General features: G+C 33.3%; 1 protein-coding gene across 4 annotated transcripts in view; it reads right to left on the reverse strand.

Annotated features, from left to right (window-relative positions):
• Positions 1-3451: 3451 nt before the first annotated feature.
• HYCC1 (hyccin PI4KA lipid kinase complex subunit 1) overlaps positions 3452-23816 on the reverse strand; it is an 85932-nt gene continuing 65567 nt past the window's right edge. The window contains exons 10-12 of one of the 4 annotated variants that reach the window (XR_003002347.1): positions 23213-23372; positions 6233-7769; positions 3452-4357 (exon numbers count right to left, since the gene is read on the reverse strand). Coding sequence is in view for 3 of the 4 variants with exons in the window: in XM_024738414.1 (XP_024594182.1) it covers positions 7195-7769; positions 23213-23372 (735 nt within the window). In the remaining variant the exon portion in view is untranslated. Of the gene's footprint in view, positions 4358-4448; positions 8863-23212; positions 23373-23816 lie in introns of those variants that run through there. The other 3 variants (XM_024738416.1, XM_024738414.1, XM_024738415.1) reach the window with 3 other exon arrangements.

Raw genomic sequence — 23816 nt, forward strand, 5'->3', positions numbered from 1 at the left:
CAATAGATGAATGGATAAAGAAAATGTGGTACACACACATGGGAATATTATACAGCCATAAAAAAGAAGAAAATCTTGCCATTTGTGATAACATGGATGGACGTTGGGGGCATTATGCTAAGTGAAATAAGTTAGAGGCAGGGGTGGAAAGGTGAGCAAAATAGGTGAAGGGAGTCAAAAGGTACAAACTTCCAGTCATAAAATACGTAAGTCATGAGGATGTAATGTACGGCATGATCACTACAGTTAATAATACTGTATTGCTTATCTGAAAATGGCTAAGAGAGTAAATCTTAAAAGTTCTCATCACAAAAGAAAAAACATTTTGTAACTCTGTATGGTGATGGATATTAACTAGACTTACTCTGGTGATCATTTTGCAATATATGCAAATATTGAACCATTATGTTGTACATCTGAAACTAATATAACATTATGTGTCAACTATACCTCAATTTAACAATTAATTTTAAAACACATTTGTCTTTCCTAACTATAAACCACTACCAGAGACATAAAGATAACCAATTCATTGTTGTCAGCTACTAAACCAAATGTTAAGTTTGTATAAGAATCAAATGAGAAACTTGTTAGAAATAAAGGTTTCCATGCTTCACTCAGTGATTCTGATTTAGAGGGATTAGCACAAGGCCTAGGAATCTCTATTTTAAAAAGCACCATTTTTTCCCTAATGCAGGCTGTCTTTAGATCATACTTAGAGAAATAATGCTTTCATCCCCGCATATCAGCAAACATACATGTGCTGAACATATGTACATATATGAATATATAAACATATATAAACACATATACACCCATATTAAATGTTCTACCCAAGTCTTATAAAAATGGGATTGCTCTATGACATGTTTTTTTCAGGGAACATTCTATTAAATAATCTCTCTGAATCAGCACATACACATCTGCGTTGCTTTCCACAGCTACATCATATTCCACTATATGTGCGCACCATAATTCATCCAGTCCTCTATTAACGGTCATTTAGATTGCTGCTTTTTTTTTTTTTTTTTTTTTGCTATTGCAAGCAATGCTGCAATGAATACCTTTATACCTTATGCTAAAATTTCTGTAAAATATAGAGAGTGGAATAAACATGGAAGAGCAGGATTCTGCTAGGTCAGAAGGTGTATGCACTTTAAAGTTTGATAGATCCTGCTGAACTGCTCATCAATTTAGTTGTACCAATTTAAGTCCTGCCAACGGCCTCTTAAACTAATGATTTCCCCACACCTATACTAATACTAGTATCAATCTTTTTAATCCTTATCTATCTGACAGGTAAAAAAATAAACAAAATCTTAATTTATATTTTACTATGCTTTTAATATCAGAATAACTAGCATTCAGTTTACCACTGAAACACAATTACCTAAAGCTCTACAAAACGTATCATATTTTATTTTTGGAAAACTTTTATTTTGACCTTAAAACTTAACTCTGTCACCTATAAGACAGATGGAATGAGTGAATATCAAACACATGTCTGTTATGTAGTATTCACTTAGTATCTTCTTTTACCAAGTGATAGAAAAGTGAGAGTCACAGGACCTACGTTTAAGCTCTAGCTTTCCACCCAGCAGCTAAGTGACCTTGGGCAAGTCACCTGCCCTTTGGAGAGCTTCAGTTTCCTCTTTTGTAAAATGGGAATTCTAATCATTTTATAGGACTCTTTTGAAGATTAAATGAGATCATAATTTTAACTACAAATATTAGCTATCTACCACCACAATAACAATGCAAGGGAAATTACCAAGTGACTAGAATTATTTGTAAAAGCCTTTCTTAATAATTATAAAATAATTATATGCTGGTATTACAGATTCTGTGAACTGAATCAACTATTTATTGGGATTGCTAAAGTCACTAGAAGAGTTTGTATTCCATAGGGCTAACATACTGCCTACAAAATCGCTTCTCTTGTTTTCTATGATTGCTCCTCTAATAGCAGTCAGAAAATATTTCCTAAATTACTTACTTCCTTAGATGAAATGGAATTATCCAAATATATAATCAACTATACAACAGGATTTTTTTTCAAGCTTCTAAGAGGGTTTTGTTTCTAAGCACACACAGTAATCCTATTCAAGTAACGTCATGGAGATTTCCTAGAGTCAGTAAATGAAATTTAAAAATTTTACCGTAATACAATATGTTGAAGACCTTATCCTTGATTCTTTCCCAAAACTAACATCAACCTAACTCACACATTCATTGAATGTCTCAATACCTACCATGTACAAAGTCCTATGCTAGGAACTAGGGACATATAGTCTCTGCACTCAAGAGATAAAGACCCATATGAAAGATAAAAGGGCAAAGCACTGTTATCTAAATTTGCCTGTACTTCTGGTATGACAAATAATCAGTCACTGGTGCATGACCCATGGAGCTCATCTTCTTTTGGATGGATACTAATGAACTTGTCACACTTCTCAACCATAGCCATGTAAAATGTAAAGCCAGGAATGAGATGTCACTGTCCTATGGCTTACTCCCAAAAGCTCTCAATGGCTCAACTCACCTAAGTCTTCCTCCTTTAATTTCTTCCTTCACATCATGACTTTTGCAAAATTTTATGATGATTTTTTAATTAGTAAAGTGATCTGGAAAAAATATGTTTTCAGTTTTTATTTCATTAAAACAAGAGGCAACACTGCTCTATAAAGTATTGCATATGGAGAACATTTACACAAATATACAAAACTTCCAAAAACTAAACTCCAGTTTATTTCCATAGCCTTAAAAAGGTAGAGAGCACATAAAAATATCCAAAGTCGTAATTTATTCTTTAGGAATGTAAACTCTAGGAACACTATTAGAAACAAGTCAATTTACTATGAAAAGATTAGTATCACTATGTGATTAGAAATAAAGATAAGAGGTACACAATAAACTCCACCTAAGAGAAAATAACAGTATGTGAAATAGGACCTTCAGTTTACTAGTAGAAACTTCCTATCAAGACATAAGTACTTTAGAACTCTACTATTAAAAAACACAAAAGCATCTTCTAAAACGTTCACTGGTAATCTCTGTAGGTATGCACAAGTTACAAAATACAGAAGACAACATACTTCTGTTCTCTGATGAAGAATTTAACAATATTAAATATAAATGTGAATAACTCAAAGTATTGAGTATAATTTTACTAAGCAATTAATCTAAAAGTATAAATTCATGCTAATTAAATGACTGGAGAGTTTATTTTTTATCCAAAGATTGGGAAGACACTATTATACATTAACTTCTATCTACAATGATTAATTTAAGTACCCATCAAATTATTCTTTTTTTAAATGGCTTTTTAAAAAATATTTTTTCAGGGGCTTCCCTAGTGGCTCAGTGGTTGAGAGTCCGCCTGCCAATGCAGGGGACACGGGTTCGTGCCCCAGTCCGGGATGATCCCACATTCCACGGAGCAGCTGGGCCCGTGAGCCATGGCCACTGAGCCTGTGTGTCTGGAGCCTGTGCTCCGCAACAGGAGAGGCCACAACAGTGAGAGGCCCGCATACCGCAAAAAAAATAAAATTTCAGTTACCTTATTTAACAGATATATTTCCTCGATGTGCTTCCCTTTAATAAAGCGTAGACTTATTGTGCCTATAGACTCAAACGTTAAATAGCCTTACTTTAAATATCTGCTGAAAATTAGGTCTCAGGGTGTATTTTTCTTTACAATTTAAATTTAAAGGTTTCAACACTTTAATTTTATTCTTCCAAAACAGACAAAATCCCTTAAAAATGGGATTATTTTTTATCTATTTTGGTTTAAAAATTTTATTTCCCTTTATTTTAACTTTTTATCTTTAAAAGTTAATAACTTTTATAATTATTATTGAATAATGTTTGCTAAGTAGTTACTTCATAATTGAAAAGAGCAATGAAATATTGCTTTTCAAAACACACTGAAATCATTTAAGGACTGAGAATTTCTACTCTTCAAATCTACAGAGCTGCCTTTAAAAGTTCCATGGTGGTATAATAAGGGATTCCAGGGTGCTCACCTGCCCTGGGACACTCCCCTGAAGTCTTTGTTTCTCTCTCCACTTGGATTCTAAAACGGAAAAGCTGGCACCCAGCTTCACTAGAATATCCCAGGTAGTCAGATATCTGAAGAGTGAGAGGTTGGGTAATTTCAAGAATCTTTTAGAGGTTTAAAATGTGGAATGGGACTACAATGTCTGCACAGATCCTCTGAGCTATGAGGTGCGAGGCTCCAGTTTTGTGCAGAATCCTTCTTGTGGTAAAAGGTATTACTCTGGATACACACAAGGTCTGTGACCAAATGGTCTCATCAGCATCTTCATAAGAAAATGACCTACAAAAGCCACTCCAACTTTGGAAAAGTGAGTGGGACAAGAAGAGCAGAGATAATTATCATTGTTACCACAGTTAGCATTACCCAGTATTAATAACTGCTATAAAAATTTTCAAATGTATAATCTTTATTTGAAATAGTATCAAAGGTACTACGAAAGAATTTCACTGTTACCATAACTCCACATTCCAGAAAATCAACTGGGACAAATTACTTGGAGCAAAAATTCAGAACCACTCCTTTGAGTAAGCCTTCAGGGTTTTTAAAAGAAAAAACACATGCAGATTTGTTGTGCATTGTGTAAAGGGGTGGTACCCCTTTCATACTTAAAATTGTAGGCATCTACAGCTCTGATTCCATTTTCAAATAACAGAAGAATATAAAATGTTAACATTTTTATTGTAAAAATCAATGAGATTCATTAAAAATTTAGAATTAGGGGACTTAAGTCAGTTGACACTTAAAAAATTAATTAGCTTTAAAAACAATGAAGATTATAATGATCTAGTATCCAATATATTTGATCTAGGGTTGTGAGACCGCTGAGAATTCTAAATATTAGATAAGTGATTTGTTTGCACTTTGATACTGTCTTCTCAAACTTTAATGTACATAATAATCACCTGAGATCTTATTAAAAGGCAGATTATGATTCAGTAGATCTAAGGTGGCTCTGAAATTCTGCATTTTTAACAAGATGGCAGGTAATGCCAATGTTCCTTACTGGTCCTCAGACCACAATGATTTATAATAGCAATGATCTAGAATAGTAACAAAATGAGGTTCCATTACAACAGCTGAACATTAAAATCTGATCTCTTATTTGTGCCAGCTAATGTTTCCTCAAACTTATTCTATAATGTTTCCTAAGCACCTTAACTTGCCTCCAATGCCAATCTTTGAAATTAGTTCTTAAGACTATTATTAATATTGTTAGTAGCTATGCCTAGGGGCAATTCTTTGTTAAATAATTACAAAAAGACAATAGGAAATTCACAGTAATTGTACACAGGATTTAAATTGTAGACAGGATTTCTATTAAATTAATATTTTATCAACTTTCACTGTCTGGTTGCTTTGCTTTTTTTTGTTTTTTCCTAAAATGTATGCCAATAGATCTTATTCCATTTCTATCGGTGGCACTAAAAAAATCAAATTCACTTACATTAAAAACCATATTTTATTCAGGGTTACTGAATAAAAACTAGTTCATGCTTTTTGAAGAACTGGATTTAAAACGATAGCCAAAGCAGTTATGGTCAAAACTGCATTCATAGTGAAAATGCTTTAGCAGTCTTCAAGACATAACAAATTTTTCACATATTTGAGCTCTGCATAAGCAGGTACAAGAGGAAAACTAGCATTTTCTCTGTGTGACCACAGCTAAAGACTGTGAATAAGGAAACTACTGTGTACTAACCATTAACAAGGGGACAGCTCCCTACATCTTCCTCCCCAGTCAACTTATTCTCTCATCCTCAACTCTGCTTTCTCTCTCTTACCCTAGATTATTACTTAAGTATACTTGATTTATAAGGAACCTCAACCACAGCTGAAATGACCACCACTAGCAAACATCAAATTTTTACATCCATCTGGACGTCACCTGACTCTCTATAGCTACATACAAGTTTGTTTAGCTTCTGCCATATTGCCTTTTTATTTTTATTTTTTGGTTGGGAGCAACTACATTGATTATTCTTTCTATCATAACAAGAACATTTCAAATAGGCCTGTTCACAAAACAAGAAACACATTTAATATTTTTCATACTTAAAATTTTAAAGAACACAAACATATATAACCCTTAATTAGTTAATATATAAATGTCCTTTGTCCATATTTCACTATTTTTATTTTCTTTCAATGATATTTTATAGATGAAAAATTTACCTAATTTCCTTCATTTGTAGACAAACAATTCAATATGGTAAACACTGGTATCTTGAGAGATGGGTTGCAAAATTCAGTCATTTCCAGGAAGTCTTCAATGATGTGTGCACTGAATTGTGGGAATCCAAGCTAAGTAGGTTTTCCGAAGTCCAGCAGCAGGGTAAGTCAGTTTTATGGCCTATTACATCTTAGGAACTGAAAGGGATCTTCACCTGCTAAATCCAGATCAAACACTTCAAAGCAACACATCTACTAGCAATCTGATTTCTGATATAAAAATGTTCCAAAGATAACAATGGAAACCCCTCTTCCCATCCCCTGGAATCATATCATATTTTAGGTTACAGAGTTACCAGGCATTTTCCAGTGCTTTATATAAATTGTTCTACTAATCTTAAAGATGATCTGGTTACAAACATTTTTAGCAGGCACTTTTCATACATGTCATTTTTGTTTTTTCACATGCCTGTTTTTCAGACTGGCTTGCTAAACAGCCAGCTGTAGAATTCCTGGAGTTGTACAGCAGCCTCATCCTTGAAACACTGTTCTCATGCAAGGAGATTCCCTTTTATACTGAAGGCCAAACATACAGCTACCAAAATAGGAGTTATTAAAGAAAAAGACTCATAACCTCTCATGAGCTGTGACCAATCTGATCAGACAACGTGCCAAAATGTATTGTCACACTGACAATCTTAGGGCAACAGAAACAAATAAGAAAGTAAGAAAAGAAAAAAAAGACTCAAGCCAAGGGGAAAACACACAACCAAGAAATAACAAAACCATATTTCAACTTACTGCAACCTAGACATTATTCCCTTCATAAAGTCAAGGTAGCCTTCAGAATTTAAGACATCAGGGCTCCTGTCAGGAACAGGGTTGAAAGACGACCCTGGGAACTTTCATGAAGAAGCAAAGTCGTATTTTCTGATTCACTGGTTACGTGAGAAAACTCTTACAAATTAATCTGTGGACAAAGTAATGCTAATACTAGGAGGTCTCTGCTGACCTGTTTGATGCTTCACTGGAAGTTCAGTCCTTTCAGAAACATAAATAAGCGTTTCTTCTTGCAGACTACAGGCAGAAAACCTATTGGTATCTGTCCCAGTCCCACAGCCAACAGCAGATGATGGGTTATATGGGACTGTGACACCACTAACTTGTTCAAAGGATTTACTGAATACGGTCGCAGCGGTCTTAGCCAAACCATGACTATTAGGTTTAGGCAGAGATTGGCTGGTTGTTAATGTAAGTCTCTTTAAGGAGACAAGCTCGAGATTCTCACTTTGGGCTCTCTGAGTTTGTTTTCGAGCAAAGTAATCTTTGCACGACTCCCCTGCAGTTTCTTTTTCTTTTCCTCCAGTTTTGTTTCCTCCTGACCGTCTCTGAGTCTTTCCTACACTTGCCTTGTTACTACAATTTTGACTACTGTTTGATAAACCCGACTGGCTAGTACTAGACGCAGCCCTGGAATAAAATCCCTCGTCAACTTCAGATATCTCCATCAGTTCTTCTTGACCTGTTAATTCTGTATTTCCTAAACAAAGAAATAACAAAGATTAATTAACATTAAGCATTTTACGTAATTGTTTTTTCATGATTCATACCAAATCAAGTATACTTTAAATACATTAAATTTTAGCAAAATATGTAAAGCAACAGATTACAGACCAAAATCAAAGGATAATCAAAACATTCTATAAAATGTCAACAATAGCTCATTATAATTAAATAAGAGTAATTTAGAGTGTATTAAACGAAAAGCATGCCATAAACCACACCCCACTGTGTTTTTAGAAAAAGGTCTCTTACTATTCATGCAAAAGATCAGAAACAATTAGGAAAAATACCACACAGTAAAACTAGAGGTAAACTCTCCCCCAGTAGCAAAGCAGTGTAAAATCAAAGATCATACCAAGGAACTTTTTTAAAAATAGTATTAAAATATTTCAAAGATTTTTTTAAAGGTTGCACTACGCATTCTAGATTATTTTACTAAGAGAAAAATATACAGACCATAAGCATCACAAGCTCAAACTTGTTAAAATTCTTTATACATTCTCCTTCATATCAAAGATGGCAAAAATACAAAGATAAGAAAGTAATTTTACATCTCAAAACATAAGCAGAAAATTATTTTGGAAGCAATTTTCTGCCTCATTTTCATAACTGTTTACTCAGAGAGCAGAGCTACGACCATTCCAAAGAGCATTAAGAGTCATTGAGAAACTGTGGTACATAATTCATGCATTTTGATTAGGTGACATGCAAAATTTTTGTGACTGTGCAACTGTTGCTTAAAACATGCAGCAGTGACCCTTTGCCATGAGGTACCTTGGAGTGCAGCTATAAAGTGCTCTGCTAAAACTGCACTCTGCCAGGTGAGTTTATTCCATCCTCCATCATTTTTCTTACAGATTTTTGCCTCCTGATCTCTGGCAAGCCTTTGCTCTCAGTTCTAGGATCTGTGGTTGTTTCCTGTACACCCTGTATATGCTGAGCATCAATCTCTCCTAGTGTTCTGCCTTTTTCCCCATTCCCGGTCCTCTCTCCGGCCACATTTGTGACACTAATCTCAGGAATGACAAGGATGCCCAATTCAGTAGTATCATTATTGTTGTCAGGTTGCTCTAGAATTGAAGATGATAAGACAAAATGATGGCTGAAAACAAAACAAAATAAAAATGCAAAACAAGAAAAGCAAAAAGATCCAAAACAAAAATTGGACGAGTGAATGTTAGGTGTTAAGCCAAATATTTGCACTGTAGAAATTCCCATAATTTACCATACTCTGACAGCACTGGAGACAATGGGGTCATGTTCTTTAATTTCAAATGACAATGACAAAACTCAGAGCATCAATTAATGTTCTGTATTTTTTCACACACATATTTGATGTGGACTATGAAACAGAAATTTTTTTATAGTTTAAAATAGAATTTCTATTATTTTTAAGAGAATATTGTGACCACTTGAACTTATGTCAAGCTTTAGGCAAATTTTCAAGGATTTATAGCCAAAACTTTAGCTCTTCTTAACATGAGGAACCAAGCCAGTTAGGAATTCTCCTTGCACAATTTTTTTATTAGATTACACTGAGACTGCCTTAATAAACCATGATAATGGAAAAATGCTTATGCACTTATATCATGGTTAGTAATGCTACAGGTATAGTTTTTGTTTCACATACCAACCATCTTGTATATTAGTAAATATTAATGTGGCTGTGACAAAATTAAACAGTCTATTCCTTCAGACTCATACTAATTCCATAAATTTAGGCTAATTTGTAACCGTTCATTACTAAACTGGAGAAAAATAAAAATGGATTTGGAAAAACAAATTGGCTATTGGTCCTTTATTCTGAAAATGGTCATTTGGAATCGAATGAAAAGGAATGAAAAGGAATGAAACTCCTAACGAGTTAATACTTGTAGACATTTTATTGTGTCTCAAATCACAAAGCCATGGTTTATTTAAAGTTGTCAAGGAAATGTCCATAACAGATGGGAAAAAATAACATGAATATGTCTACCATGGACCAGTAATGAAAGTTAAAGTTCAAAACACCATAAGACTATGTAAAAACAGTATATACTCTTTTAAAATGTAGAACACAAATCTGTGTGAGGGACATTACCCACTATTTTCAAATATTTTTCATTTCAAGGTCTCCTGAATGGTGCTACAACATGTGAAACAGTAACAGGCAAAAGTCTGGCGGCCAAAACCATATATTCCTGTGGGTGCCCACTTTGCTGTGCATCTTTAAGTACTACGAATGCCTGGCTCTCACCCTAGACATTCTGATTTAAATAGTATGAGGTATGACCTGGGCACTGGGATTTTTAAAACTTCCCACATGACCAATGTGCAGCAAAGTTTAGAACCACTGCTCTATTCTGATTCTTTCAAATTTTGAAAACTTAAAATGAAAGTTATTATGGATACCCTGGGTACTCCATACCCAGCAGGAATATGCACCTCCAAAGGTCCTCAAAGCTTCATATTGCCCTGCGCTGGTAGGCCAATGCGCTGGTATATTAATTTCCCAATTAGCTAGTGCTTCATAAACTTTTTTTTTAATTGGGGTAGAGTTGCTTTACAATGTTGTGTTAGTTTCTGCTGTACAACAAAGTGAATCAGCTCTATGTATACATATATTCCTTCTCTCTTGTACCTCCCTCCCACCACACACCCCCCATCCCACCCACCTAGGTCAAAACAGAGCACTGAGCGGAGCTCCCTGCACTATACATCAGGTTCCTAGTAGCTATCTGTTTTACACATGGCAGTGTGTATATGTCAATCCCAATCCCCCAGTTCATCCCATACCCTCTCCCCCACCGCATGTCCACACGTCCATTCTCTACATCTGTGTCTCTATTCCTGCCTTGCAAATAGGTTCATCTGTACCAGTTTTCTAGATTCCACATATATGCATTAATATACAATATTTGTTTTTCTCTGACTTACTTCACTCTGTACGACAGACTCTAGGTCCATCCACGTCTTTTGACTGAATACACTCTAAATGAAATTTTTATTTCCTAGACAGACCAAAGCATGTTGGTGAGGTAGTATGACATTGCTACTTCTGCTTCCCTAATAGAGGTTTAATGAGACTAAGAAGTTCCAAACAAGCCCATTCCCCATTGCTAATAGTTGTCTTCAATGTGAGGGCAAGTGACACAACACTGTAAAGCAACTATACTCCAACAAAAATTAATTTTAAAAAAACAAAAACAAAGTAAGGGCAAGTAAAATCTAACTGAGGTAAATGCCAGAGGCCACTGCAACTGAGAGTAAAATCAGCATGGCACTGTTGGTGACAACCAAGAATTGTCCATTTACACTGCAGAAGCAGTTTCACAAAAGATCTATTAACGGGATCATTAGTCCAAAATAGTTATAAACTGTTGAAATTATCCAGACATAACAAAGTCAATGATTACTAAAATTTAACAAAATTTTAAAAGATAAGCATAAGTAGCCTAACAGAATAGAAAACAATCTACTACACTGATTGGCACTAAATAGTTTTCTTGAGAGTGTTCACATGTATTATTCAATTATATTCTTAGAATAATGTGTTGGTGCGCCTCTGAAGCAGGAAATTTGACTCCCATTTACAGACAAGGAAACTGAAGTTCAGAAAGAGTTAAAACAACTATTGTATGGGGGATCTAAACAGTATAACATACTATAAATTCTAACTCTTCAACTCATTAAAGTCAATTTGAGTTAAATATTCTCTTATAGAGATTTTTCAATTACATTTAACTTACTGGCTTAGATTCCTGGCCATTTCATAGAAAGCAAATAAATTACTTGGCTGAACACAGAGCAAGAGCAAATAAATCTCTAAGAAAACCTAAATAAGTCATAACTCTCAAGGTTAATTTATTTTTTTAATTGAGTTTATTTTTTAAAAGATGTCAATGAAAATTAAAATGGTGCTGCAACGTGAAAATATAGAATTTTGCAGGAAAAACTAGAAAATGACAAGAATATTATATAAAATAGCAATAGGCAAATGGATTGCTAATCACATTCACTGGGATAATGGTAAAGATCTGCAACCCAAGAAAAAAATAACATTAATTTTTTTTAATCATGAAATTAACTGGCATGTGGAAAAACAAGATATGTTTTTCCACAAGCAAAAATCTTTAATTCATTTATGTATGTTATCACTCAAAAATGGTAAAAACCACAAAACTTTTAAACTGCTTATTAAAGTAAATTCATAGAAAGAAAAACATGTAATTCTGCACAGAGCTAGAAAGAAAAGAAATATAATTCTCAGGAAAATTACAGGATAAAGAAAGATAATTACATAGCAAACATCTGTTATGTTATCTTGCTCCCTATTATTTCTCCAACTTCTTCCCCTATATAATTCTGTGATCCAATCCCCCTACACACAACTTCTTATTGGTCTTACTATTCTCTAGGCCTGGAATGCTCTTCCCCACATAGCTACCTCCTTACTTTCTTCAGGTCTTTTCTCAAAACCTTCTCAGTGAAGTCTTCCCTGATCATCCCATCAAGTTTCAATATTCCCCATATTTCATATGCCCTCTTCCCTACTTTGTTTCTTTTTCTTCTTAGCACTTCATTACTTTCTAACCTACAATTATTTATCTTGTCTACCAGATGTAAGTTCCATGAGGCCAGGGATTTTTATCTGGTTACTGCTGTATACCTAGCTCCTAGGAAAGTAGATTGCATTAAGTACGTGCCTAATAAACATTTGTTTGATAAATTGAACGAATCTCCAGTTATGAGGTGAAATTATTAAAATAAATAAAGTTGAAAGACCATAAAGAAGGAATGAGAAAGGTAAGCTGGGAATGTGTTACTTGACTTGATAAAATGAAAAAATAATGTATAGCGTAAAAGAATTTTTAGGGACTTCCCCGGTGGTCGAGTGGTTAAAACTCTGCACTTTCAGTGCAGGGGGTGCAGGTTCAACCCCTGGTCGGGAAACTAAGATCCTACATGACGGGTTGCATGGCCAAATAAAAAGAATTTTTAGATGGCAAAGAAAAGCAAAGGATTTTTGTTTTAGAAAAGTGTAGTAGCTGCCTCTAAATGTAGGTTTAGTAAAATGCTTATTAACATCAGAAAGACTTTTTATTTTTAAATCTATAGTTCTTTTATTATGTTATCCAGAGGATAAGAAGAGAAAGTTATTCTTTCTTTAAAAAGACCATAAAGGAGATGTTTTAAGGGAATATAAATGCATAAGAAAACAGAATCTGCTTAAAAGCCCAGAACTTAAAATTTTATGCAAAATGTGTCATGATTGTTCTATACCTATAAAAAAACAGTACTTACATTTGACTTTAAATAATTTGAAAAGTTCAAAAAAGATCCAAAGAGAAACTTCTCAGAGAATATTTTATTTGTATAACCTCTATAAATAGGTAATATGCTCTCCATGTACAGATATGAGGAGAGTTAAAGAATACTTTTAACAGACATTTCCAAATTGATTCTCAAAGCCACTCAAATCATTTCTCCCTAGAAAATTTCTTCTGGCTTTGAGGGAGAAAAAACAAGTGAAACAAATTGCAAATATCATTAAAACTGATCATGAAAAGTTGTGATTTCTCTCATATGTAACTTTATAATCCCAAATATCTATTCCATTATGTCAGTCATGTAACTCTTTATCCTAGCTTTAGCTTCTATTTTTTCACAGCTGCCCTACTTACTAAAAATGACAATTTAAATAAAGGAACAATTTATTATTCACAGAATTTACACAACTCTGTACTCAGACTGATTCATAAGTCTAAAGGAATCTGGAAAAAAAAAAAAAGACAATCAAGGTGAATCCAAAAAAACAACAAAAAAAGAAAGGAACCTGGTTATGACCTAAGACACTTGCAAATTCATTTGCAAAATCAATAAAATAAGCTGACATTAAAAAAAATTAATCTGTATCATACAATTTTGACATTAATTATGAAAAGTATTTTAGAGTAGACCCCAGAAGAAAGTCATACATATTCCTTTACAATTTATAAGATATATTTTAAATGTCATAAAATACCTGAACAATTTCATATTACCCAGTTTGATGTTTACAATTCATTCTATTCAATGGAAGACAAATGTTTTCTATATTCATTAAGCTATTCATTGCAGTGTTATCCATAATAGCAAAAAGTTAGAAACAAATTATTTAGCATATTAAGGAAATGGTTAAGTAAATGCTGGAATATAAACTCAATGTGGTGTTATGTAGCCATTAAAATAATGGGACTTACTAGAAGAACTTGGGAAAATGTTTGACAGTGTTAACAAAAGCACAGCATGTAAAAAAAAATTAATTAGACCGTAACTATGAAAAATACATATATGTATGGAAAAAAAAACTGTAAAATGGTAATTGTTTCAATACCGGGATTATAAGTGAATATTCCTCTACCCAGTTTACTATCATGTTGTTGCACTGTTTTTCAATAAAATAAGGAAAAAAGAAGTAAATTGCTCAGTCTATATTATAAATTTATCATTTATTCACTTATTCATGCATTCAACTATTTCTTGAGCACCTATTACGTGCTAGACATTGTTTTAGACTCTGGGGATACAATGGCCAACCAGACAGACAAAGACACTGCCCTCACAGAACTTACATTGTAGTATGGGAATTAAGTAAACAAGGGAATTTTAGATAGTGGAAAATGCAATGAAGAAAAGAATAATGGGAAAGAGTAAGCAGGGTAGTGGGGAGAAAGTCTACTTTAGACGGGTGGTCTGGGAAGACCTCTTTGAGGAAAGGATATTTGAACTGAGATCTGAATGATGAAAAAGCACTGGCTACACAACAATGTGGAGGAAGAGAGTTCAAGCTGGCACTTATTAATAATTCAAATCTTAGCTCAAATATCCCCAATTCCTAGTACAAAGACCCTAAGGCAGAAATGGCTTAGAACGTTGAAGGGTTAGAAGGAAAGATGAGAGTGGTCTTCAAATGAGGTCACGGTGGTAGGTAAGACATCACCAGGGCCACCTATGCCATAGTACAGAGCTCAGACTTTTTTCTGATTGCAATGGGCAGCCATTGACAAGTACACAGATAAATTATTCGGGTACTTTATTAGCATTCTTTATCAATAGAAGTCACATCTGTATAACACAAAATATTGAGCACGAAGTGTGCCCTGGGTTAGAAAGAATAGCACTGTAACAGTCCACAGCCTGGGCCAGTAATTTGCAAGGCAGATTAGAGTAAAGTAAAGCTGCCATAGAAACACAGAATAAGGTCCTGGCAGTTAAGGAGCTGCACTCTGAGCAAGAACATGAATTACTAAGATTTAGTAATATTAATCCTGAAGCCAGAAGCAGAATTTCCAGGTAAGAAAAGAGCAGCCTGGGTCACAAAGAAAAAACACAGTCTGGACAAGAACAATTTATTTACGGACACACTGGTTAGGAAATATTACCAGATTCCTTAAGTAAGAACAGGCAAGTCTTTAACTTGTGTATATAGTAAATGACACAATTCTCCTTATCGAGGTAAATTCAATTACTTGCAATAACTTGTCATCTTTATTAATCTCAAGTATAAAAAAAAAATCTCTTTGAGAACTGCCAACACTGCTGCTGGATCAGGTGAATCCTCCATGATTAAAGATCCTCAAGACCAGAGAGACCAAAAACAGGTAAGCAACATCTACTAAAAAACTATCTATAAAAGCTTATTTCTTCCTCCGTGCGCATTGTACAAGAAATGCTCCTTAAAAGGTTGGGGGAAGGGTAAAGCTCAATAATAAATAACAATAATAATAAGTTCCTTAACTACAGCCAGAATTATATAAGGCATCCTTAGTAAAAAAAAAAAAAAGTAGAACACAGTCATTTACAAACAACAGTTTTTGCCTCATAAAACAAATAATTTTAACTATCTTGCTTCTCTGTAGAAAAAATTACTTCATTTTATCTAGAAATAAACTAAGATTTTTTGTTTGCTTCTAAAGTTGGCCAGAATTCTTAAGACTACTGTCTTCCTCTTTAAGCCTTATGTTCACATGTGTCAATTGTATTTTAGCTCTCTGGTCAATATGTCCTTTTTCTTTGTGTCACCCAATATTTTCTAATATATTATTTTGTCTTCCATGAGTAAAAGGTCAATATCAAAAATGTCAGTTAAAATTCATGCAATGCTAAGTTTGGTCAGAAGGAAATGCTTATTTTTGGTTCTAATGTTTTATCATCTATATTGGGAAAAGAAAATTTGTTCCTCAAACAGCATTTTAGAATCTAAAAATAATGGAGCTTCTCAAAATGATTTTTTCTAAATTTCTTTAAAAAGTTTAAACAACTTTTAAAATAAAAACATAAGCATTATAAATTTCTAATTGTACATGTAGAATTCCAATAGCCAATTCTTTAAAGTTTGCTACTTTTGAGTTTAAAATTACCATTTCTTCATTTTTCAAAATGCTTTTATAACTATCAGCAATTTTGTTTTTCCTCAAATGCTTTACTTATAAAGTCATAAAATCTGATTAACAAAATAAATGTTCCGTGTCAAGATTTATGGCATTTACCTTCTGCAGTATCTAGAAAGACTAGGTTAAATGTTTTGAAATATTTACAAATAATCTTTTTTTAAAATATTTAACTAAAATATACCTCTTATAATTATTCCAATTTGCTCAACAGTTAGAAAGTTATTAATGTCCTATTTATCAATATGTTATTATATGATAGAAATTATTAACATTTTCTAAATCAATATCCATTTTTTAAAATAATCAGTTTTAAATTATTTCCCAACATGAATTGCATCTTTTTATTGTTCCATTTCTTATCTCATCTAATAAGTGAGTCCTAGCTCACTGGGAAAACTGAAACAAGTCACATTTTTTGTCATTTTTTAAAAATATAATCACAGGTATCTTTGAATTTTATTATAATCGTTTAAATTTATTTAACTACCTTGGCATCCTTTAAATAGGAACTTAATGCTGAAAATGCAATAAACAGCTGTAACAACATGAAACTTCACTTTCTTTAGATTCACTCTATGTAAACTATATTTTGTTTCATTTTTCACTTAAACATTCCATACAATTAATTAAATACTCTAAAATTCTCAGGGTACTGATTTGGTATTACTAAGTTAGAAGACTTAAAAATATATATAGTATTTATTTTCCATTCTTTTTCACTGCTTAAAACTCTGTACTCTTGGATCTCCTAAGTCAAAATAATGATATGCAATATTATAAAAATAAACCATTTAACATATTCCAGGACCAAAAGCAGGGCAAAATTCAAAGAATCTAGATTACAAATATTGCTTTTATTGTTACACCTACCTGTTGCAAACAGTTGTAACCGTACATAAATGAGAATACAAGTTCAAGCTATTCTATTTACCTGTCAATTTGGGATTGAGACAACAAGCATTAAAACAACTTTCTAAAAAATCCTGACTGTAATGGTGTTATACATGTCAGATAATAAAGTACTATACCTCAGGGCTTTAGAAATTACAAAAAAATCATTAAACTGATCGTTACTATTATATCACATATGTATACTTTTTTGTTTGATATTACACTCAAACTAAACATGTTTGTCTCAAATTGAGGAAAGCCAATGAAAGGGTTGATCAATCACAGGATGATCTGAATAGCAAGCTGGCTAAAAAAAGCTTATCAAGAATACAATTATTGAGCAGTTAATAAAACAAAGTAAATAGTTTTAAATTAATAAAAGTCAGCCTTTACAGAGTGCTTTAAAGCATACCAAAATGCTTTTCACTGACTTGTCTCATTATCTCACAAATACACAAGTGGAAAAAAGGTGGGCAGTAATAAAGAATTAGGATTTCACTAGATAAGACTTTTATCAGATAACTAGTTGGCAAAAATTATAAGCACTCATTATTTGCAACAATAACTTAATTAGAGGACGTTTATGGAATGGGTATTTCAACAACCATTTTAAAAGAAAGGAGGAAAGTTGTTACATTGTTCCAAGTATAGATAATTTTTTAAAAAGTGGAAGAGTGAGTCATAATGGTGGCGGTGGTGAGGAAAGAGACAAAGAAAAAAAATAGCAATTAAATTTGCTCTGGGAGAGGAGAAGGAATGGAAAAGTACAAGGAAATAAATAAGTATAGATTGTATAATAGAATCTTGTAGAGAATCATTCAGGGATTTAAGAAAAAGGGCTCTCATAGCTGAAATGGTAGATAATTAAAATAGCTTTAGAAGCAACATTTAAGAATAACTATAGAACAGAAGCATAATTATAAAGAAATACCTTCTGTTTTCCTTTCAGTTCTGTTTATTTTTTAAACATAATAAATATTTAAGAAAATAAAACTGCATTTTTATTATTAATTTTAAAAATTGATTATTTCACTGTTTTATCTTATTTTTCTTATTGGAATTTTCATTTTGATTCTTGTGACAGTCATAATCTACTCACATTCTTCTCTTACCTTACTTAATGCTTTTTAAAATCTTTATTCAATTATTATCTTTCTCTAATTGCATTTTACTTTCAAATTATGACTTCTAAATAGCCCTCAATCTGTAGGTGGCTCAAAAATCTAGGTTTAAAAAATACATACTAAGTGAAACACAATATGCTTAAAATAATTAACAAATCTATATAAATATATATAAAGCTATTAATTCTGAAACTATGACCCTTGAAAGTCAAAAGCAGCAACTCTACATTGTAATTTTACTTTCCAAACATATGTATTGACATGGAATTATGAATTCATTAAACCTTTCTCAAAAATTTATACACAAAGTTTAAAAAGTCTGAAAACACAACATTAAGTTAAGCCATGCCAGTACAATATTAAAATAATTAAGTGAAAAGTGGGGAAAATCAGGCAAACACACTAGTTCTCAAACACGTCTCTCCAAAACAATACTTCAGCTGAAACCAACCTTTCTTTAAAAATCACCCTATTTAGTCACTGTCTGATCCGAATTAAAATTACAGGGCCTTGCGACATCTCCCTGGCTTGGGATGTTGATAGTCAGGGTGGATAAAGCATGCTGACAGAGGGCAGTGGTCAGAGGGTATATGGGAACTCTGTACTTTCCACTCAATTTTGTTGTGAGCCTAAAACTGCTCTTAAAAATAAAGTCTATTAATAATAATAATTTAAAAATTGAACCGTCCAAAATATAATTCTAGATATTTGGGTTGTTATTTAACAATAATAAGATGATGGCAAGGGATATATGTTCTGAAATGTGTGGAAATGCTAAAGCTAAAGTAATTTTTTACCTTCCAAAAGGACATTTTCCATTAAAATATAAACTATAGATAAATTCTTAACTTTAAGAAAAGAATGGCAGATCTGTGAAGCTTCAGAGAATCCTGAAATATTGATACATTCTAAAAGAGCTCAGGAAAAAATTTTTGAATGCAAATGATTAAAATTGTTCCAAATTAATTTTCGAAAGACTAAACCATGAATTGGTTTTGGCTGTAAAGACAAAGAGATTTTTTCTGTTACAAATAATGAAAAGAATACATGTGATTAACTGCTCCAATTTAATGTACTTGTTTGCTTGTGCAATTTTTGGTGACTCAGATGTGCAAACACACTAATGGCTTAATTATGTATATTCCTTAATGAAAAAGGGAGATGGAAAGAAAAAAAGAAAGTTCTGCTTGGCTGCTTCTGTGGGACAACCTCATTTACTCCTGCCCCTCTTCTCCCCAGCTAGGATGGAAAATGGAGAAAAAAGGAGAGAGGCAATAAATAAAGACATAAATATGGAAGCAACCTAAATGTCCATCGACAAATGAATGAACAAGGAAAATGTGGTATATATACAATGGAATATTATTTATCCATAAAAGAAGGAACTCCTGTCACTTGTAGCAACATGGATGGACCTTGAGGGCATTATGCTAAGAAATAAGTCAGACAGAGAAAGACAAATACCATATGAGATTCCTTATATGTGGAATCTAAAAAAACTCCTAGATACAGAGATCAGAGGTGGGAAAAGGGAGTGGCTGAAATGGGTGAAAGTGATTAACAGGTACAAACTTCCAGTTATAAAAACATAAGTCTTGGGGATGTAATGTACAGCATGGTGACTATAGTTAATAATAAGACTGTATGGTGTATTTGAAAGTTGCTTAGAGAGAATATCTTACAAGTTTTCATCATGAGGGGAAAAAAGCATAACTATATGTGGAAATGCATGTTAACTAGACTTACTGTGATCACATTTCACAATATATCCATATATTGAATCATTATGTTGTAGACCTGAAACTAATGTTTTTTGTTTTTTTTTTTTTTATAAATTTATTTATTCATTTATTTATTTTTGGCTGTGTTGGGTCTTTGTTTCTGTGCGAGGGCTTTCTCTAGTTGTGGCAAGCGGGGGCCACTCCTCATCGCGGTGCGCGGGCCTCTCACTGTCGTGGCCTCTCTTGCTGCGGAGCACAGGCTCCAGACGCGCAGAGCTCAGTATTTGTAGCTCACGGGCCCAGCTGCTCCGTGGCACGTGGGATCTTCCCAGACCAGGGCTTGAACCCGTGTCCCCTGCATTGGCAGGCAGACTCTCAACCACTGCGCCACCAGGGAAGCCCGAAACTAATGTTATATGTCAATTATATCTCAATTTTTTAAAAAGACACAAATAAAAGAAAAAAGAAGAAAAAGGGAAGAGATCCAAGAAAAGAAAAAAAAAAGGGCCAATTGCTTTCTTCTTTCCCAGCATTAGCAATAACAAGGAAAAAGACAAGGAGTAAAAAAAAAAGAGTATTCCTTAAAGTTCATGTTTCTTGTCCCTTCTCCTTCCCCAGCCCTCATCATCACTGCCTTAAAGTTGCATATTCCATATTCCTACCGTATGATACAGTTCAGGGTCTGGGAAGAAATCCCTCCTCCTGGGAGGGTTGGTGTGGGAAGGGAATGGTAGGGATAGAGGTGGAACACGAAACACATTTAGCATTCCATGAAACAAAGAAACTCTAAATGTGTTTTCACACAGTCATAAACTAAGCTTACATGCTACAGTGCTGTGCTTCAGAAACATTATAAGATGATAAGGCTTTTGTGGATCACCCAGGAATCCACATGCCCTTTAACATTGTTTCTGCAAAAATTAATAAAATTAATTAATAAATAAAAATTAATAAATTAATTTTAAAATAAAATTGTTATAATATATATATAAATTCATATGTGAATGTAATATAATAAACATAATTTATATAAACAAATATAATTTACAACTTGAGAATGATCTATATATTTAAGAACTATAGTAAAGATACCTATCTTCCCCACAAGAAGCCAGTGTCAGCTAGAGCCCAGGACAATGATAAGGTTTCAAATAGGAATCAGGACCATGGAGATGAAAAACAGAAAAGCTTTCGATTCAGCAAAACAGGGTAACAATGAAAAATACTGCTCTAGAAAGGAAAGCCAAGACTACTCTAAAAAGGGAGAATGCAACCTACCTGTAGAGATAAATAAGGACCTTGGACTAGGAATATTTTAGAGTCCACTGGATAAAGAGAATTCACACTGCAGAAGAGTGGTAAACAAGACTTAGCTACATTCTACATGCGCCTGATTTGCTTTTCACAGTTCGTTCTCTTTAAATCCTCATCCTTGACTTTTTTGTTTTCATAAACAGGAGTTGCCCAAGTAGTTGTTAAGACTGAATAAGTGTAGGGAGACAGATGACAAGTAAGGTTAAGGCTGTAGCCTTAAGACACTGTGCCAACCCTTCAAGTGGTAGCCAATATAAAATCTGGAAGATATGTAAGAATCTAGTATATACAATATATTCAAGTAGTCTTCTCTTGTTTTGGTAATTTACTGCTATGCAATATTTCTGGAAAATGATTTCTATTTTATTGCAAGGTACACATCTTATTCCATTAAATGCACTTATGGACACATACACAAATCTTCTTTCACACATACATACGTGCACATACAGTTAAACTTCAATATTTCACATTTTTAACTGCAGGACCTATATTTTTCCCCTAGTTCCCAATATGTCCACCGAAATAGAAAGAAGGGAAAGTGAAAAAGGAATTAAAATTCATTCTTGCATTTCCTGTAGTGGTAATTTTGGAGCAATTACAGCCACAACGGACGCATACGATCTGGTTCATTGCCTCTGTGTATACTTTCACTTGCTAATGCTTAAACAGAAAACGGATCTCTAGGGGAACATGGTGATATCTAATTAAATGACTTTCTACCTGTAATCTAGTTCCAAACTGTAGCATAATTTTCACTAAAGAAACTGATGTATGTTTAGACGCTGACTATATGTTTTAAACAGTAGCATAATTTGCCTTGATAACGGCAAATATTTACCACCTCTTTTGTGCCTTCCTAAAGGACTTTCGAGAATTGGTCACATTACTTTAAAAAAGGAAAAGATTGAAAATGATCATTGGTTAAGCTGGAAAATTTCATCATCATTTTTTTTTGGACATACTGTCTCCTAGATTCCCTGAGTAGAAACAATGGCAGCTGTTCTCATCATCAACTTTCTATTTTGTAGTGAATAATCTCACTCTTCTCACTTTTGCATTTTCTCTATAGATATCATAGAGACAACTGGAACTATCAAATATACCAAAAGGAGCTACCATTTTCATTGCAGTTTGTAGCAAGGAGAAAACAATCGATTTTGTTTTACTCCAATATATATGTTTGCTTGGAGCAAAGAAATGGCTTTTTGCTTCCTATTCTATGGTTAACTTCTAGGAAGGTGACAGTAATCTCCTTACACTGATTCTTGCCCACTACAACAACTTCTAGGTAGGAGGCGAGTTATAAAAAGAACAAGAAATTAAATAAAAAATAATAAGTTATAAGAGAATGGAGAGAGATGGAAAGCATTAAGAAGGTCATGGTAAATAAAATTCACTTCCAGTAGAATTTTTAAATAAAATGAAGCAGTCAAGAACGGATACTAAAACAAACAATCTTACAAGAAAATTAACTTCTAGAAAATAGAAATGCCTAGAGTTGTATCAATACCATGGGATTCTTTACCAAGACGTCCAGAAGAAAATGTTAAAGTCCCTATTGGTTGTTCCATTTCAATATGCAAGTTTACCTGCTAAAAAGTTGAAAAATCAGAAACATTAAGGAATATTTGCAAATAGTTGTGAATAGAAACCCAAAATGTATTAATAATTGAAAAATGCATTTCCTACTCTCCTACTGTGTTGAAATAAAATTTAAGAGCCAATACAACGTTTAAATAAATTTTCATCCGTGTATGTAACACAAGGGGCTCTGTATTCTTATTGCCTGCCATTCATGGATAAGAAATGAAAAGTTAAAGGTGATCCAACAGCTCTTTATTCCATGCCACTATGATATTATTTACTAAATTTGGAAGTTACAGCACCTTAAGTACAGAGAAGAAGGGGACAGCAATAACAATCCTCTAATTTGAGGAGTGCTTTATTTCTTACCGTGTCTTTTCCACCTATGACCTCTTATTGACATGCTGGTTACTGCATTTCTCGATATTCTAGAGGAAGTTGGTGTGATTTCAACTTGAATACACCTTGTACCCTCCTTACTAGATTTCATGGCACCATGAGGCAATGAAGCCTGTATTGCATTGGCAACCTAAAAAGGAAAAATATAGTTCAAGATTGGCATTAAACAGATGTATTATTATACCCTTAGATAAAACAAGATGTTAAATTCTTTTTTCAATTTGTTTATTGAAGTAGAGCTGATTGACAATGTTGTGCCAACCTCTGCTGTGCAGCAAACTCGCTCAGTTATCCACAGACAGACACATTCTTTATTTATAGTCTCTTCCATTATGGTTTATCCCAGGATATTGAGTATAGTTCCCTGTGTAAGACATTAGGACCATGTTGTTTATCCCAAGATGCTAAATTTTAACAGATTTTTAAAAAGAATAATTCCTTCAAGATCTTTCATAAGATCCTCTAAAATGAGGAGTAAGAACGCAGAAGGAAACATGGTTAAAAATATATGTGATGAAATTTAAAATTCCAAAATACTAAACTATATTTCCAAATGCCTAATGCTAATTAATAA

Source organism: Neophocaena asiaeorientalis, unplaced genomic scaffold (assembly GCF_003031525.2).
Source record: "Neophocaena asiaeorientalis asiaeorientalis breed wild unplaced genomic scaffold, Neophocaena_asiaeorientalis_V1.1 scaffold89, whole genome shotgun sequence".
Classification (NCBI taxonomy): Eukaryota; Metazoa; Chordata; class Mammalia; order Artiodactyla; family Phocoenidae; genus Neophocaena; species Neophocaena asiaeorientalis.